Source organism: Canis lupus, chromosome 11 (genome assembly GCF_048164855.1).
Source record: "Canis lupus baileyi chromosome 11, mCanLup2.hap1, whole genome shotgun sequence".
Lineage (NCBI taxonomy): Eukaryota > Metazoa > Chordata > Mammalia > Carnivora > Canidae > Canis > Canis lupus.
The window spans coordinates 19,704,636-19,723,239 of NC_132848.1; the positions used below are offsets into that span (position 1 = coordinate 19,704,636).

General features: G+C 43.6%; 1 protein-coding gene across 8 annotated transcripts in view; it reads right to left on the bottom strand.

The window, feature by feature from the left end:
• MOV10L1 (Mov10 like RNA helicase 1) overlaps positions 1–18,604 on the bottom strand; it is a 72,689-nt gene that overhangs the window by 18,402 nt on the left and 35,683 nt on the right. For all 8 annotated transcript variants that reach the window (XM_072843460.1, XM_072843461.1, XM_072843458.1 and 5 more), the window contains 3 exons: positions 16,273–16,364; positions 8,745–8,803; positions 8,212–8,309 (listed from right to left, as the gene is read on the bottom strand). In XM_072843460.1, the coding sequence (XP_072699561.1) occupies positions 8,212–8,309; positions 8,745–8,803; positions 16,273–16,364 (249 nt within the window). The remainder of the gene's footprint in view (positions 1–8,211; positions 8,310–8,744; positions 8,804–16,272; positions 16,365–18,604) is intronic.

Consider the following 18,604-nt stretch of genomic DNA (forward strand, 5'->3'; position numbering starts at 1 on the left):
AGATAATGTACTTCTTGTCTGACATCTTTCTACAGGGTAGTTAAGTGTTATGAGATCCACCTACGTCATCCCAGGCATCAACAGTTCACACCTGTCACTGCCAGGAACTATTGCACAAGAATATACTGCAGTTCCTTTATCGGTTCACATGTGGATGGATACTGGGCCATGACTCAGGGTGTTGGAGTGAACATCTGTGCAGGGGCCCTCGTATGGACATGTGTTTTCAGGTCTCTGGGGCCACCACTAGGAGTGAAGCAGCTGGACTGTACTGCCAGTGTGGATCTAGCTTCTTAAAGAACTCATTTAAAAAAAAAAAGATTTTATTTATTCATGGGAGACAGAGAGGCAGAGACATAGACAGGGAGAAGCAGGCTCCATGCAGGGAGCCTGACGTGGGACTCAATCCCAGGTCTCCAGGATCACGACCTGGGCTGAAGGCGGCACTAAACCACTGAGCCACCAGGGCTGCCCTTAAGGAACTCATTTCAAAAGCAGCTGTGCCATTCTGTGTCCCCAGTAGCTCGTATGACGCTCCTGTTGTCACACATGTTCGCCATGGTAAGTCTGTAATTCTGTGGCCCTGTTAATTTAATTTGGGTTACTCTGTGTGTAGTGGCAGCTCACTATGGTTTTGTTTCCCTAATGACTAATGCTGAACACATTTTCATGGATTAACTCACTGCACAGTTCCTGATGATGGTCTGTCTTATGATGCTATGAAAGCGGTACACACTTTGCAGAAACTATTCAGAATTTTGAATTTGGATCTTTTCCCTGGGGCAGCGATATGTACTACGATCCTCTGGTGATGCTGGGCAGCGGCCACAGTTCCCAGTCAGCCCGCGATCCATCACGAGGTCGACAGCCGATGCCGACAGCCACTCTTGTTTCTCACTTTGAATACAGCATGCAGTAATTACGTGAGGTATTCAGCACTCGATTATAAATAGGCTTTTCATAAGCTGATTTTGCCCCACTGTTTTGCACATTGTTGAGGTTAGCTGGGCTAAGCTGTGATGTCTCATAGGTGTATTAAATCTATTTTCAACTAAGTATTTTCACCTTATGCTAGATTTCACAAGATGTGACCCCACCCTAAGCCAAGGGAGATCTCCATAATCTTTGGTAAAGTGTTCATGTCTTTCATTCAGTTTTAAGACTCTCCTGCTCTAGTGATGAGCTAGATTTTCATGGTCCTAACCATGTCTTTTGAACAGTAAAACATTTGAGTCCAAACTCGTCAATTTTTTATGAATCACATTCTTGGCATCCTATCTAAAAACTCTTTGCCTAACCTGAAGATATTAATATTTTCTCTTGGGATGCCTGGGTGGCTCAGCTGGTTAAGTGTCCAGCTTTTGGTTTCAGCTCAGGTCATAATCTCAGGGTCGTGAGATTGAGCCCCGCATGGGCTCTGCACTGGGTGTGGAGCTTGCTCAAGGTTCTCTCTACTCCTGCCCCCTGCCTGCCCTCTCTCTCAAAAATAAAAAGATTTAAAAAAAAATTTTTTTTTAAATTTATTTATGATAGTCAGAGAGAGAGAGAGAGAGAGAGAGAGGCAGAGACATAGGCAGAGGGAGAAGCAGGCTCCATGTACCGGGAGCCCGATGTGGGATTCGATCCCGGGTCTCCAGGATCGCGCCCTAGGCCAAAGGCAGGCGCCAAACCGCTGTGCCACCCAGGGATCCCCTAAAAAGATTTTTTTTTTTTAAAGATTTTATTTATTTATTCATGATAGTCACAAAGAGAGAGGCAGAGACACAGGCAGAGGGAGAAGCAGGCTCCATGCTGGGAGCCCGATGTGGGATTCGATCCCGGGTCTCCAGGATCGCGCCCCAGGCCAAAGGCAGGCGCCAAACCACTGCGCCACCCAGGGATCCCCCTAAAAAGATTTTTTTTATGTTGTTTTCTAGAAATTTTAGTTTCAGGTTTTTTTTTTTTTTTTTTTTTTTTTTTAAATGATAGTCACAGAGAGAGAGAGGCAGAGACATAAGCAGCTCCATGCACTGGAAGCCCGACGTGGGATTCGATCCCGGGTCTCCAGGATCGTGCCCTGGGCCAAAGGCAGGCGCTAAACCACTGCGCCACCCAGGGATCCCCAGTTTCAGGCTTTATATTTAGGGTTATGATCCATTTTGAAGGGATCCAGGTGCACACCCTTGCATACAGACACCCCATTGTCCTAATGCCTCTCGCTAAGACCATCCTTTCCCCACCCTGATTAACTGATTAACCTTTGTAGAAAGTCAGCTGTCCAAATTCCTATGGGCCTACTCTAGGCTTCTGTTCTGTTCCACTGACTCATGTTTATCTCTATGACAGTACCACACACAGGACCACACCGTCTTATTATAACTTTGTGAAATGTTTCAAGATCAAGGAGTGTGAGTTCTTGAGTTTGTTCTTTTTCAAAGTTGTTTTGAGAATTATAGGCTTTTTGCATTTTCATATAAATTTAGGAATTGGCTTGTCAATTTCTGGAAAAAAAAAAAAAAAAAAAAAAGTCTGCTAAGATTTTGACCTGACCAGCACTGGGTTTGTAGGTTGATTTGGGTCCTCTGACATGGAACAGTTTCTCTTATCAGAGCCATGAGGTCTCTAGTGTATTTTTGTACACCTTTTGTCAGATTTGTCCCTAACGTTCAGAACTTTTTATTTATTAATGAAACACAGAGGCAGAGACACATGCAGAGGGAGAAGCAAGCTCCCCACGGGGAGTCTGATGTGGGACTCGATCCCAGGACCCTGGGTTCATGACCTGAGCCAAAAGCAGATGGCTCAACCACTGAGCCACCCACATGCCCCTGTTCAGAACATTTGGTTGCTATCTACATTTGGTGGCACTGTAAATTAAATTCTGGGTGTTTATGCTAGTATACAATTTATTTCTGTATACTCACCTTATATCCTGTAAATTTGCTAATCTTAGTTTCAATGGCTTCTTTTTTGAGTTGGATTTTATACACAAATGGATGCCTTTTATTTTTCTTGCAGAGTTGCTGGTCCACAGCCTCCTGCAGCATTGAACATAAGTAGCAGGACTGGATGTGCCCTGATCTTCATGAGAAAAGTGCATTTTGTCACTCACTGTGTAGGTTTTTTGTAGGTGAAGGACGTTCTCTTCCATTTCTAGTTTGCTAAGCTTTTCGGTGAAGAATGGATGTTGGATTTTGTTAGGTGCTTAGTTTCTATTTAACATGTTCTTATTTTTCTAGTTTTCTTTTTTTTTATTTTTTTCTAGTTTTCTAAGGAAGAAGCTGAGGTCACTGAATTGAAACCTTTATTCTTCTTTTCTTTAGGCATTCAGGGCTATGAAAAGGGTGTTTCTAGCAGCAGCTTACTGTTCCTGGTATGCTGCAGTGTCACTTTCACTTTGCAAGAAACATTCTAATTTTTCTATTGATTTCTTCTGTGATCTGTAGGTTACATATAAGAGTGTTTTCCACTTCTCAATATTTGGGGATTTCCTAGAGATCTTCCTGCAATTGATTTCTAACTTGATTCCATGTGGCTAGAGAACGTATTTTGTATGACTTTAATCCTTTTAAATTTGAGACCTGTTTTCTGGCCCCAAATAAGGTTATAGTGGTGAAAATTGTGTCCACTTCTACACAAAGTGCATGTATCCAGCTCTTCTTGAGTGGTGTGTTCTACAGACACCCCTGACTGCTCAGGTCATCTGCACCTGTGCCCATCATCCTTCCTGCAATTAACTGGGGGAGGAGTGCTGACATTGCTGACAGGCAAAGGGAATTTGTCTGGTCTCATTGCTGATAGGCACAGGGAATTTGGTCTCTCTGCAGTTTTATCAGTTTGTTTCACGTGTTCTGAGGCTGTTATTAGGTGATTGTGTGTGTCTAGGATGGTTATACATTCCTAATGATTATTTTCTGTTACTATGACATCACCTTTATCCTGATTACCAGTACTCTGAAACCTCTGACACTGATACAGCCACTCCATCTTTCTTTTTTTTCTTCCATCTTTATTTTGATATCTTTTTCTATCTTTCACTTTCAACTTGTCTTTATATTTAAAACATATTTCCTATAGGCAGCATATAGTTAGGTCTTTCCTTTTTATGCAGTCTGACAATCTCTACCTCCTCTTAACTGCTTTGTTGAGCCCACATACATGTGATGTGGTTACTGATAGATTTAATTTCCTCATCTTGCTACTTGTTTTGTGTCTCAAGTGTTCTAGGTGCACAATTACAGCCAGAGATGTCAACAACCCACCCCATGTAAATCACTATACAAGTGGGTGATAAATAAGTCAGGTTATGTTATGGTTGTCTATGTGTCCTTTTCTGCTTACTTTTGAACTAATTATTTTTGTGATTTCTTTTTATCTCCTTTTTGGTCTCTTTATATTGTTATTTTAGTAGCTGCTGTAGGGCTTAGAGTATATATTAATTGATCACAGTTTCCTTCAAGTGAATTATACCAGTATAAGAAATAATATTCTTCTCCCATTCCCTGTACTATTATATTTTATATGTTACAAACTATAATACATTGTTACCATTTTAGCTTGAAAGTCAATTATCTTTTAAAAAATTATTATGAAGTTTTATCACAGTAATAACATTTCACTTCAGATATCTTAGCATTCTACTCTTTTGATTCCAGGAGTCTATTTTAGAGATCTCATATGAAAGGAATCACGCAGTATGAGTCCTTCTGTGACTAGTTTATTTCTCTGAGTATAATGTCCTCCAGGTCCACCCATGTCACATTTTACAGGATTTCCTTCTTTTTAAAAAGTCAATTAATTATCTTTTAAGAATTTTTTAAAAAGATCTATTTATTTATTTATGATAGAAAGAGAGAGAGAGGCAGAGACACAGACAGAGGGAGAAGCAGGCTCCATGCTGGGAGCCCGACATGGGACTCGATCCCGGGACTCCAAGATTGCGCCCCGGGCCAAAGGCAGGTGCCAAACCGCTGAGCCACCCACGGATCCCCTAAGAATTTTTTTTAAGAAAAAAGTGATTTAAATATATGTAGCTACTTATAATTTCTGGTCTTTTTCACTCCACTGTGTAGACCCTCATGTCCACCTGGCATCATTTCTGTGTGCTGCAAGGGTCCTCGGTCCAGCAGTGCAGGTCAGTGGGTAACAGACTCCCCCATCTCTCAGCCTGAGCAAGTCTGAGTACGTTTCTATTTCCTCTTAATTTCTAGTGTTTACTGGGCACAGAGTTCTGGGCTGATGGTTTCTCCTGCCAGCGCCTTGCTGTCTTCTGGTGCACACTGCTGTCAGAGTCTGCTGCTGTCCTCCTTCTTTTTTAAAATTAAAAAAATATATATTTGAGAGCGAGAGAGAAGCAGACTTGTTTTCTGTGTCTCCACTGAACAGAGTGCCCTATATGGGGCTCCATCCCAGGATCCTGGGATCATGACTGGAGCAGAAAGGAGACACGTCACTGGCTGAGCCACTGAGGCACCCTGCCATCCTTGTTTCTGCTCCTTGGCATGTAATGAGTCACTCTTTGCTTCTAAGGTTTGCTTTTTGTAAGCAACTTTCAGGAATTTGACTGTCAAGTACCTCAGTGCAGTCTCCTTCACATTTCTTGTATTTCAGGTCTGTTAGTAAGTCTCCTGAATATTTAGGGTTTATGTTTTTTATCAATTTAGGAAGGCTTCCACAATTTTTTCTTAGTATTTCTTACACTTCTCTCTGGGACTCCAATTGCATGGATGTGAGGCTGCTGCTAGAAGGTGTCCTACAGATCACTGATGCTTTTCTACTTTTAATACACTTTATATTTTAGAGCTATTTTAAAAACTTATTTTGCTTCATTCTGTAAAGTTTCTGTAACTGTTCAAGTTCACTAATTTTTTTTGACTGTATTGTCTAGTCTTTTAATTCTTTTTTTTTTTCTTAATGTTTGTTTATTCATGGGAGACACAGAGAGGCAGAGATAACAGGCAGAGGGAGAAGCAGGCTCCCTGTGGGGAGCCCGATGTGGGACTTGATCCTGGGACCTGGGATCACACCCTAAGCTGAAAGCAGACACTCAGCTGCTGAGTCACTCAGACCTTCCTATTTATATTTTTCATGGTAGACACTGAATTTTTTTTTAAAGATTTTATTTATTTATGAGAGAGAGAGAGAGAGAGAGAGAGAGACAGGCAGAGGGAGGAGCAGGCCCCATGCAGGGAGCCTGACATGGGGTGGGACTTGACCCCAGGATCACACCTTGGGGTGAAGGCAGGAGCTAAACCGCTGAGCCATCAGGGCTGCCCAATTTTTTTGTTTCTTTAAAAGAAATTTGTCTTTTGTTTGTACCTCTACTGAACATGCTTGTGCTCATGAGCATATGGAGTGTAGTTATAAAAACTATTTTAATGTCCTTTTCCGTTAATTGCCATTACTGTCTCTCTCTCTCTCTCTCACACACACACACACACACACACACACACATATATATATTATTTCAACTGATTGAAATTTCTTATAGGCTGTGTTTTCAGTTTGTTTCTGGATTAGATACTAGACATTGTGAATTTTACACCTTGAAAGGCATGTACTTTTGTATTTCTGCAATTATTCTAGAACCTTGTTGTGGCTGTGGCTGCACTACTTAGCCACTCTCTCAGCCTTTCAGATGGACAGGGTGGCAGGCAGCGCAGGGCCAAACTCTCCCCATTCCTCAGGTGACACCCTCTGAGGACTCTACTTGTTACCCTGTCAATTCTGTGGCTGTGGGAACAAACCATGCCCAGCACTGCGGGGACTCAGGATTCCTTCTATTCTCCAGGGCTTCTTCCCCAGACTTGAGTTGTTTCACCGCTGGCAATGCATTCAGGAGTCCTGGCCTGAAAATTCAAAGGGGCCTGTGCTGACTCCAAGAGCTCTCTCTTTCCAATGGTCTCCTCCAGTCCTCTGTCCCATGAACAACATCTGTCTTGTACTTTGTACTGCCAGGAGTCTCATCCTCAATTCTGCAGAACATTGGCTTCCCCCTTCTGCTCCCTGGCCTGGGAACTTTGAAGATGGTGAGCTGGGGCAATCACAGGAGTCACCTCATGTGCTTTCTCTCTCTCAGGCATCACTGTTCTATGATAGCTGATGTGCAAATGTCTGAAAGTGTTGTGTCGTGTTTTGTCTGATCTTTAATTATTTAAGGCAGGAAGGTAAATTCAGTCTCTCTGTAATTCCATCTTGGTTGATATGTGGAATGCCCCTGAGTTTATTTGCTACCTAGCTAATCCATAATAAGAAGGTAATGTTCTGCATTTAAAAGTATTAAGATTCAGCTAATCAGGAATGTGATCCACACAAACAGCCACACTTCCTCCACCTCACATCTCCCATCAGGATCACAAGACCCTCCCCCTGAGAATCAAGCCATGAAGTGGACCAGTGAGGTGATGGAGAGAATCTGCAGGTAACAGTGTCTGTTCCAATGAAGATCTCTTTCGACCTTCAGATTAGGTAAGAAATCAAGATTATTTTAATGGAAACTATTTGCTGTTTCCTTCACAGAATTGTTTGTGACTGTGTAGGCATTCCAAAGCTATCATTTTTGCATTGTTTTGGAGAGGAGCTATAAAATGGTAAGAGTTTCTAAATATTAGATAGAACTAAAAATTTATATTTATTATACATTTAAAACATGCTGAAAAAAAGGAAATTCCAACAGCACAGAACTACAGATTAAAACCTCCACCACAGACATGGAGAATTCTGCTCATTACTGGAAATACAATGATAAATAAAACCACTTCTGTTTTACTCATAAAAATATATGGAACAGCCTAGGACAACAGCTGGCATGTAACAGGCACTATGTTACTCTGTATAGAACTGGATTGTATAAATAACAAATAAATATCTTTGTAATGCTCATAATGATTACAATTGTTAACAACTTGGTAGATGTATACTTTTCCAGACATTTTCTATGCAGCATATAACCATATAAATGTGGATATACACAAAACACATATAATTTTAAAATAAAATGATAAGCTCAAACAAATGGATCCTTGTCTTGGTTTTCCCCACTAACGATATGATAGCCATCTTAGTCCTATGTAAAGTTATATGTAAACTTTACACTACACATCTGTAGTATGGTATCTTAGTTTTATTTGAGCTGTTATCTCGGGTTACTTGTGAACTACACTCCTCTAACACACTAGGCAATTGAGAGCTAATATATTATCTACTTAAATATTTAAATAATCAAAGCAATACCTTGATGGTGGAGTGTCCATTGTTTTTGGTGTCTTGTGCAAGGTTCCAATTCCCCGTCACTTGGGGAGACTGTAAAATGATTTCTTCTGGAAATAACACTTTTAAAACAAGGGAAGAAGGTAGGTATTACTGAAAAGCTTAAAAAAGATGAATAGAGGCAGCCTAAGTAATTCACATTTATGCCTTCCTTTCTCTTCTGGCTTCTGTACATGGTTTCTCAGTTACTGCAGAATACCAGTACTGTGTATCGTTCGCAAAGAAGCCATCTGCCTATCTGGAGCTACATAAGTGAATTATATTAAGAGGGGAAAAGCACAGTGCAATGACTTCATTTTAAATAATTTAAGCATGCTATTTTTATGTAGTTGGAATAGTAAGAAAACACTGAAACTTGCCAATGGGAAGAAAACTTTGGACTGCATAGTTTTACTTGTAATATAGGACTGAAGAGTCTGTTTTTGCACAAAATTGTACATGAAACTTATAAAAACATTCTGGGAAGAAGTAACACTATCATTCCACAAAAATAATACCTTTAACACCTAAGTGGATGACGTGTTCAAGTGCAAAGTGACACCGTCTGCTTGTAGTCCTGCCAGAGAGAGAACAACATGGAATAATTCACCTCCAGTTTAGAAATATTAAGTTTAGCACTGGTCACTTGGTGACCTAATTACATAACTTGAGCCAACCTGCTAATGTAACCTTTATAAAATACGTACAAAGGAGCCATATTAAGAGTCAGCGATCCCCACATTCTCACAGGCCTCGCCGCGGAGTCTGGAGCACAGAGGGGTCACTTTACAGTGTGTGTCTATTCACAACATTAGGAATTTTACAGAAAAACTTTAAACAGAAACAACTCATGTATCAGGACGGCAGAGACTCTTTCCTTTCTGGGACTATTTCTCTTTTAAACATATAAAGAGTGCAAGTAGAAAAAAAAGGGGGGGGAGGAATATAGCCTTATAGCCTTAGAGGCATTAGGGAAATATTAATACTATTATGTCAACAGCAAAGCAATTTAGATTGTAAGATTTAAACTTTTGAAATTCACAACCATTAAAAGATACCGAGGCCTATTAATAATTTTAAGAGTTTAAGCAAAAATTGATTCAAACCAAGCAGCACCCCAGCCAGCAGATGCAAAGAGGCCATGAGGAGCTGTATGGAATAAAGGACTTTACAGCCAGAAGGGAGTGGGTACAAGGAAATTACCCTGGGGCAAAACAGGGGGCTGGTTATCGCAAGCTCCTTTTCATAAGGGGTGGGGAGGGGTCCGCCAGGCTGAGCCCCTCACCAGTCCTGACCAGGCAGTTCCTGAATGACTGGCTCAAGATTCCGTTTCGGGGGGAGTCAAAACTGTATTTCCCTCCTGGTGTGGTGACTTGGGGCTCAGCATAAGAAACTCTGCTGTAGGGAAGCCCCGGTGGTGCAGCGGTTTAGCGCCGCCTGCAGCCCAGGGCATGATCCTGGAGACCGGGGATCAAGTTCTACGTCAGGCTCTCTGTATGGTGCCTGCTTCTCCCTCTGCCTGTGTCTCTGCCTCTCTCTCTTTGTCTCTATGAATAAATAAAATAAAATCTTTAAAAAAAAAAAGAAACTGTTGTACACCTGCTGTTTTGTTTCTTCACACAATGAAAATAAAAAACATAAAACCTCATCTTCAATGAAGATGACCAAAGCTCCAAATAAGTGAAGATGGATATCTATTCAATAAAGAGTATCTGGCCTCAAATAAGCACAAGTACAAGAGCTGCTCCTTACCAACTCCAAATTTGGGCCACATACAGGTTTCTGGAAAATTCAGACTTGGGAGCCCAAAGACCAAATGATTGTTTCTCACCTGAATTACGAGGTGCAGAGCAGATGCTGCGAGGTCACCATGAGGACCCATTTGCACAGCCTGGAATTATGGGTGAGGGGGTGTATGAAGCTGGAAAAACTGAGTGCTGCACCCAACCCTCAGACACCTTCCCTAGGCTCCCAGGCACGAAGGGTACTGGCACCCCCACTGTTCCTTCAGCATCATCTTCAGCAATTAGCTGCCTGGGTTATAATCAACTCCATCCAAGAGGAGTCACAACCAGAACAGCACTTAAAGCAGACACTCAGAGAAGAAGAGACCGGGGAAGGACTAAATGCCTCATCCCTTTCCAGTGGGTGGCTTTCCAATCTCAGTGCTATCTCACCTCTTCCAGAGGGGAAGGAGAAAAGGTTTCAAAATATTTTAAAAGGTACAGGGGCACCTGGGTGGCTCAGATGGTTAAGCCTCTGACTCTTGATTTCTGCTCAGATCATTATCTCAGGTTGTGAGATCCAGCTCTGTGTCAGGCTCCACAGTGGGGGTTGAGCTTGAGAGTCTCTCTCCTTCTCCCTCTGGCCCGCCCCTTGTGTGTGTACGCCCTCTCTTTAAAATGAATAAATCTAGGGATCCCTGGGTGGCGCAGCGGTTTGGTGCCTGCCTTTGGCCCGGGGCCGATCCTGGAGACCCGGGATCGAATCCCACGTCGGGCTCCCGGTGCATGGAGCCTGCTTCTCCCTCTGCCTGTGTCTCTGCCTCTCTCTCTCTCTCTCTGTGTGACTATCATAAATAAATAAAGAAAAAAAAATTAAAAAAAAATAAAATGAATAAATCTTAAAAAAATATTTTAAAAGGCACAAGAAAGACTGAACATGTAACAAAGACTGTGCCAAGCTAACAAGATCACTGTCACTGCACACAAAGGTGATACTTAAATGCTTACTGGTTTTTATTAAATCAAATTTGCAGTCAGAAAGCTTTCCATCAAGAAAGCTCCTGACCTGGAAGACTTTACTGGCAAATTCTACTGCTCAAGGATCCTGTCCTCATGCTTGCTTGCTTGCTTGCTTGCTTGCTTGCTTGTTTGTTTATTTATTTATTTATTTATTTATTTATTTATTTATTTATTTATTTATTTATTTATTTATTTATTTATTTATTATAGTCACAGAGAGTTATTTATTATAGTCACAGAGAGAGAGAGAGAGGCAGAGACACAGGCAGAGGGAGAAGCAGGCTCCATGCACTGGGAGCCCGACGTGGGATTCGATCCCGGGTCTCCAGGATCGCGCCCTGGGCCAAAGGCAGGCGCCAAACCGCTGCGCCACCCAGGGATCCCTGTCCTCATGCTTTAATGAAAACTGAAGGCGTCTCAAGAATTCTTTCTTGGTCTTCGGCTCTGAACCCCACCACTTTAAATCACATTGATTTTATATTAGAAAACCAATCAGTTTAACTATCTTAATAGACTAAAGAAGGAAAACCACACAATCACCTTGATACAGAAGCAGCATCTGACCAATCCCACACCCACTCATGACAGTGCTGGCTGGCAGCACACCTGGAGTCCATCTCCTCAACCTGAAGGGGGCCAAGTACAAAGGACCTACCTCCAGCTCACACGGTGCTTAATGGTTCCAGACTGAATGAACGCTAACCCTCAGGTGGGGAATAAGGCCATCTAGGAAATGCTATTCTAGACAATGCAGTCAGGCAAGGAAAAACAAAATGCATCCAGATAAGAAAGCAGTAAAGCTCTTTACTTGAACATAAAGATCATATGTGTAGAAAACCCTATGTAGCCTATAAAGAGCTACTAGAACTGCAAAATGCATTTAACAAACTCTCAGGATACTAGAATATACAAAAATAAATGGCATTCATAAACATTAACTGGAAGCAAGTAGAAATTTAAGGTTACTGTTTACAACAGCAGTACATTTTAAGACTCCTACCAACCTGACAGAAGAGAGGAAAAACAGTAGTGAACTGTACAGATGCTCCTGAAAGCAATGAAAACCAGACCTAATGAGATGGAGAGAGGTACCATTTCCAAGGCTTGAGAGACTCAGTATTAAGGTATCACTTCTTCCTGAGATGGACCTAAAAATTCAATGTAATCCCAATCAAAACCATAACAAGTTTTTTGTAGAAACAGATAAATTGAATTCTAATATCCATACAGGTCTACCAAAGACTGAGGAAAGCCACACCAACGTGGTAGACAATGGACAAAGTGGAAGCCTTACGCTACCTGATTTAAAGACTCATCAACGAAGACTATGAATGGGAAATAAGCACATAAGAAGGCAGTCAGCGGGATCCCTGGGTGGCGCAGCGGTTTAGCGCCTGCCTTTGGCCCAGGGCGCGATCCTCGAGACCCAGGATCGAATCCCACGTCGGGCCCCCGGTGCATGGAGCCTGCTTCTCCCTCTGCCTGTGTCTCTGCCTCTCTCTCTCTCTGTGTGACTATCATAAATAAATAAAAAAAAAAAAAAAAAAAAAAAAAAGAAGGCAGTCAGCATGATGACTCATTCGGGAAATGCAGACCCAACCATAGTGAGACATCAGCTCACAACTATTAGAACAATCACAATGAAACACACTGACCAGACAAGGGTTGTGAGCCTGGGGAGCAATAGGACCCCCACACGAGCTGGTGGGAATGCAAATGGCACAGCTGCTTTGGGTCAGAGCTTTCTTTCAGTTTCTTTTTTTTTTTTTATTTTTATTTATTTATGATAGTCACACACAGAGAGAGAGAGAGAGAGAGGCAGAGACACAGGCAGAGGGAGAAGCAGGCTCCATGCACCTGGAGCCCGATGTGGGATTCGATCCCAGGTCTCCAGGATCGCGCCCTGGGCCAAAGGCAGGCGCCAAACCGCTGCGCCACCCAGGGATCCCTTTCTTTCAGTTTCTTACAATTATGCACACCCTCACCACACTGTTCCATGTTCACCCAAGAGAAATGCACACACGAACATGCAAAGATTTGTACGCAGACATTCATAGCAATTCCTTTTTGTAATGGCTAAAAGATGAAGAAAACCCAGTGTCTACCCACAGGTGACTGGATAGATGAACTGTGGTAGATTCTTTTTCTTTTTCTTTTTTTTAAAGATTCTATTTATTTATTCTTGAGAGAGAGAGAGAGAGAGAGAGAGGCAGAAACACAGGCAAAGGGAGAAGCAGGCTCCACGCAGGGAGCCCAACGTGGGACTCGATCCGAGGACTCCAGGATCACACCCTGGGCTGAAGGCAGGCACTAAACCACTGAGCCACCCAGGAGTCCCCTGTGGTAGATTCTTACAACGAAATACTACTGTCATAAAAAGGAAAAAAATGGGAATCACTGTTAGACAACTGATGTTAATGTAACATCGTGTGTCAACTATAATTCCATAAAAATATCAATGAAATCATTTTAACAGTGAGGTTGAATCTTAGAATAATTATGCTAAGTGAAAAAGAGATGTCAGGTAAAAAACAGTAAGTCTTGTATATTTCCATTTATGTAAGATTTTACAAAGTGCAAACTAACCCTACTGCAACAGAAAGTGCTGCTTTGGGCCTGGGGGGGGGGGGTGGGGGTGGGAGCGGAAGGAAGCGTTTGCTGTGGCAGATACTCTCTTTCTCTTGACCGTGGAGGTGGTTTCACAGGATACAGATGTGTATGAAGTCCTCAAACTACATACTTTAATAAGGCATAATTACAGTGACTATATTCTATCTCACTAGACCTGTTTTATTTTTTAAAGGGAAAATCCCTACAGAAAGTCCAGCCTCTCTGCCCTCTCTACAGAGCCCTGTCCAGCTCTGCTCCACCTGCTGCACTGCAGGCCTGCCCCATTTCCAAATGTTCAAAACAAGTGAGGAATAAATATTTTATTTTTTTATTTTTATTTTATTTACTTTTTTTAAGATTTATTTATTTATTCATGATAGATATAGTGAGAGAGAGAGGCAGAGACACAGGAGGAGGGAGAAGCAGGCTCCATGCCGGGAGCCCAACGTGGAACCCGATCCTGGGACTCCAGGATCACGCCCTGGGCCAAAGGCAGGTGCTTAACTGCCGAGCCACCCAGGGATCCCCAGGAATAGATATTTTTAAAAAATGAGAAATCTTGGGGCACCTGGTGGCTCAGTGGTTGAGCGTCTGCCTTTGGCTCAGGGTGTGACCCTGGGGTCCCGGGATCAAGTCCCACATCAGGCTCCCGGTGCATGGAGCCTGCTTCTCCTTCTGCCTATGTCTCTGCCTCTCTCTCTCTCTCTGTGTGACTATCATAAATAAATAAAAATTAAAAAAAAAAAAAAAGACTTTAAAAAAAAAAAAAAAGTCTTTTTTTTTTTTTAAAGGGAAATCTCTTGATTTTGTATAACTTAATACAAACAACCTAAACAGTTATGTGGGGCAAGCAAAGCCTCGGTGCGTCAAATGTGGCAGCTTGCCACTCCCACACTCTGGCCTCTCATCTCTTCCACTCTACACCAGGCTGCCCACATGCTTGCTGAAGACCTGGGCCTGGTGTCTGAGATCACCAAACCAACGTCTTCTCTCCACCTCAACATCCTGTCTCGCCAACAGCCCGTCACTGCTGGTACCCTCAGGCTTCTCCTGGGCACGTTCTTTCTGGCTCAACCCCATGGCTTGTCAAGCCTACTGCCCAAGTCCTGCATCCTCTGGCAGGTCGGCTCCCACACCACGCTTGTCCCATCCTTCTTCTCTCCTTCCCTCCTCCAAACCTCTCCTCCTCTGGGACTGGGCTTGCTGCACATGCCAGAAGAACACATGATCAGAAATGGCCAAGTACACATCAGCTCTCGCCTCTTCCAACCAACTATCTTGAGGGAGAATGTTACCCTCCACCAATGGCTCCTGCTCCACCTGGCCAGACTCATCTCCTCCCGCATGCACTGCCTTGCCCCAGCCACCCCTGCCACTGCAGGAGGCTCCACGGAGCTAGTTTCTCTCATTCCAAACAGCAAGAACAGCCTTTCCTGGACTTCACGTTGCTCTTCATCCCACCTGCTCAGCCTCCATGGCCAAACAACCTGCTCTCCCAATTGATCCACAACCCATTCACACCCAACACACTTTGATTTGGCGGCAGCCTCAACAACCAAACATTTTCCTAAACAAGACTAATTTTAAAAATCCCTGATCAATTTTAAAATTAGCACCTTCTGATACCTAAAAGATACACTACAGAAAGTGAAACAAGCAACAGATATAGAGAAATTACAGAAGTTAACTGTAGCATTATGTAGCATAATCAAGAACAGTCCACAAAGAACACAGAAAAGACTCCTACAGGTAACAAAAACCAAATTATTCAGGAGAAGACATGAACCAGCATTTCATGGATGAGGAAATTTTATGGCCAACAAACATGGAAACTCCCAACCTCATAAGCAGTTAGAGAAACGCATGTCCAGATCATAAGGAGACGGATTACCAAGATCTACGAACTTGGCAAGAATTTAAGAGAGTTTAACAAAACCAGGTTCTGGGATGGTGTAGATCAGGTTGTTACAGATGCTGATGGTGGGGTCTCTGATGCCATCATGGATAAAGCGGAAACAAACACACCCAAGCCAAGGTCCCACTCTTTTAAGGTACGGCCAAGAAAACACCGGCACGTGTGCACACAGAGGGAGCAGGTCCTCACAGCAGTGCCTTCAGGGCAGAGACAGGATAAGCGTCCATCCACAGAACAGGGAAAGTGAGTAGGGGACTTACCCTGTGATGGAAGCAGCAGTGAAGACACTGAATAGTGATACACAACATGGAGAATGATAGGAACAGGTCAGTGAAAACCTCCTGGACATCAGACACTGACTGCTCCAAACAAAACCAAAAAACAGATTTTTCTGTGTATGTGTGTGTATCCACGTACAAAGACACACAAACTTTTTTTTTTTTAAACAGGGGAGAGATAAATACAAAATCCTAGTTAATGGTGGAGGGTGTAGTAGATGAACGGGAGGGAAAGACAGGTTGTCCGGGCCATCGGCCCATGCTCATGTGATAAACAAGTCATCTGTGTACTTAAGCTCCATTAAAGAATGAACAGCAAATGTCTGTGACTTCATCTCAAAACATGTCTGGTAGTGAAGCTGGAATCCTGACCCATGAACAGGGACACTGCCGTCCTGCATCTCCTACACTGGTGCTGAGGTGTGCAGGGATGGAAGGGAAGCCTGCTACCCGCCAGGAATGAAGATACATTTGTATGACAAGTCACTTAAAGCATTACCTGTTATATGTGAATTCCACATCCATAGGTTCAAAGTTATATGCTTGCTCAAATTCTGGGTTAAGTTTAAGGGTTACATCTTCTTCGTGAATCTAAAAAGGAAACAGAATTTAATTCCCATACTTCACATTTGATTGTTGGGACAATCTTCATCTTCATCTAGCAACATGTCATGAAACACTTTACAGACTGGAGCTAAAATATGGCATTTTTAAATCCTTGTGAAACTGATCAGAGGATTAAATCCCGCTGTTGTTACATCCTCCACACCAGGACCTAGCCCCTGGAGGCGCCTGCATTAGCACACTTCCTGAGCTCCTCCCAGGCCACGCTCCAGAGCCAGGCTCTGTGCAAACAAAGTGTACAGCATAAGCCACAGCCTCCACAAAGAGGTCCTTCCAAGGACTCCCTTTGCAGAATAGGGAATTAGGCATTCTGGGGCCCTTCAGCCATGGCTAGGGCCTGTGTAAAGTGATTCCTGGACAGGTGGGACAAAAAGGGAATTTCTAAGGAAGCACAGGAGGAAAAAAGCAGGAAGGACAGCTGTGAGGTGAAAAGGAGCACAGGCTGAGTAAGGGTGCCAGGCAGTGTGGGCTTCTCAAGGGCTAGGCAACCAGAGCTGGCTGGTGGGAGAGTGGGCACTTGGGCCACCCTGTTGGCAAGACCCCCTCTTGCAGCAGAAGCTGTCAGTCCCCTTAAAAGATGAGAAAGCCCAGCACAGGTCCGCAGGTTTCCCAGGGATCAAGATGAACGAGAATGATCCTGTTAAGAGATCACCAAGCACACAAGGAAGCAAATCTCCAAGAGTGAGGGTCAGCACAGCCATCAAGGGAGTTGGACCCCTAGGACATCACATGCTAACATCATTTCCAGAAACTTGAAAACCTGCATGATTTTTTTTTTAAAAAACCCAGAAAGAAAAGGATAAACAAGCCAATATAAAAAATAAGAGGGCAGCTTTAATGAATCAAACAGAGCACGTGGAGATGAAAGCCATGCTAAGACAAACTGAGCGGGAAGGGAGGAAGTGATGATGTCTATTCCCAAGCACATGCTCCTGGCGATAAGAAGGCCCCTCTGCAGATGTGGCTATGCTGGCTGAGGTCAGTGCCGGGCCCAGCCTAGGGAGTCTCCTGTCCCATGGCCCCCGGACCACCAGGAGTGTGCAATCTGCCGGCAGCAGGAGCCCCATTCTGGAATGTCCCCAACACCTGGTGCCAGGTGAGAACACTGGGCTGCCTGTCACAGAAACACCAATTTGACATCAATGGAGTAACTGCTGATCCTGGATGTGTGTCTTCTGCCCAGCACGCCATCTGCAGGGCTCTCCTGAGGGCCTTCTGTACCATCATGGTCTCCCATTCCACGGCACTGGCCAAAATTAAACTACAGAGAATCAAGTAAAGCAATGGGCTGAGACCTATAGGATTTACTAACTGGACCATGAATTCCACCACTCAGAAGCGGCTGCCTTTATGGAATATCCCCCTAAAGGATCAGTAAGCGTGCTCAACACCCTCAAGGCATAGCTTCAGTCTGTATTTGTCAGCCTATGGTGCTCACTTCCGCAGCACATAGACTAAAATTGGATTTGTCGGGATATGATTCTGGCCACCCCCCAAGCAGTGTTCAGGAACCAAGGAGACCTCAACCTGTGATCCTGGTCCTGCTGCTTCTGAAGCTTTATTTCCCACAGCATCTTCCTGGAGGGGCACAAGTGGATCCATTCTTTGGAAGCTAAAAAGTCACTTGGCCATTATGGGATTCTCATACTCTTATTTAACAGCTAAAGTGCAATAAAGCTGGGAAAGCTGACAGCCCCTTGAGCTTGGGCTAAGTGGCTACCACTCTGCAGCAAGGGAGGGAGGGCAGCCTGCTGTGCTGCCCACTGGGGAGAGTCAGTGGAACAGCTGGCAGGGCACCAGGGGTCAGTTCCCTCTCCAATCATCCTAGCACTGGTTTCACAATCAGTGCATTGGCAAGGGCTGGTGCCCTGTGTTTTGGTGCAGAATGCAACAAACGTGGCCACAGGGCCAGAATCGCCCCCTCTTTGAATCCTTACCAGACTCTTCTAGTTCCTACAACCTAACCCCAGACAGGGCTTCAGCATTTCCTTGTTTACTTTTAGGCATCAGGCTGGAGTGGGCTTCATCCTTCTCTTCACACAGACTTGGCATGTGTAGCAGTGCTATGCGCAGGATGGGAGCAGCAGAGACCAGCCAGAGAATCGCAGAACCATGTGGTAACGCCGGAAGGGAGTCCGAGAAGTCAGCAAAACTTCTCCACGAAAGCATTTAGAACTGTAAACTTTTAAGTCTATTTTTCCTTTTGA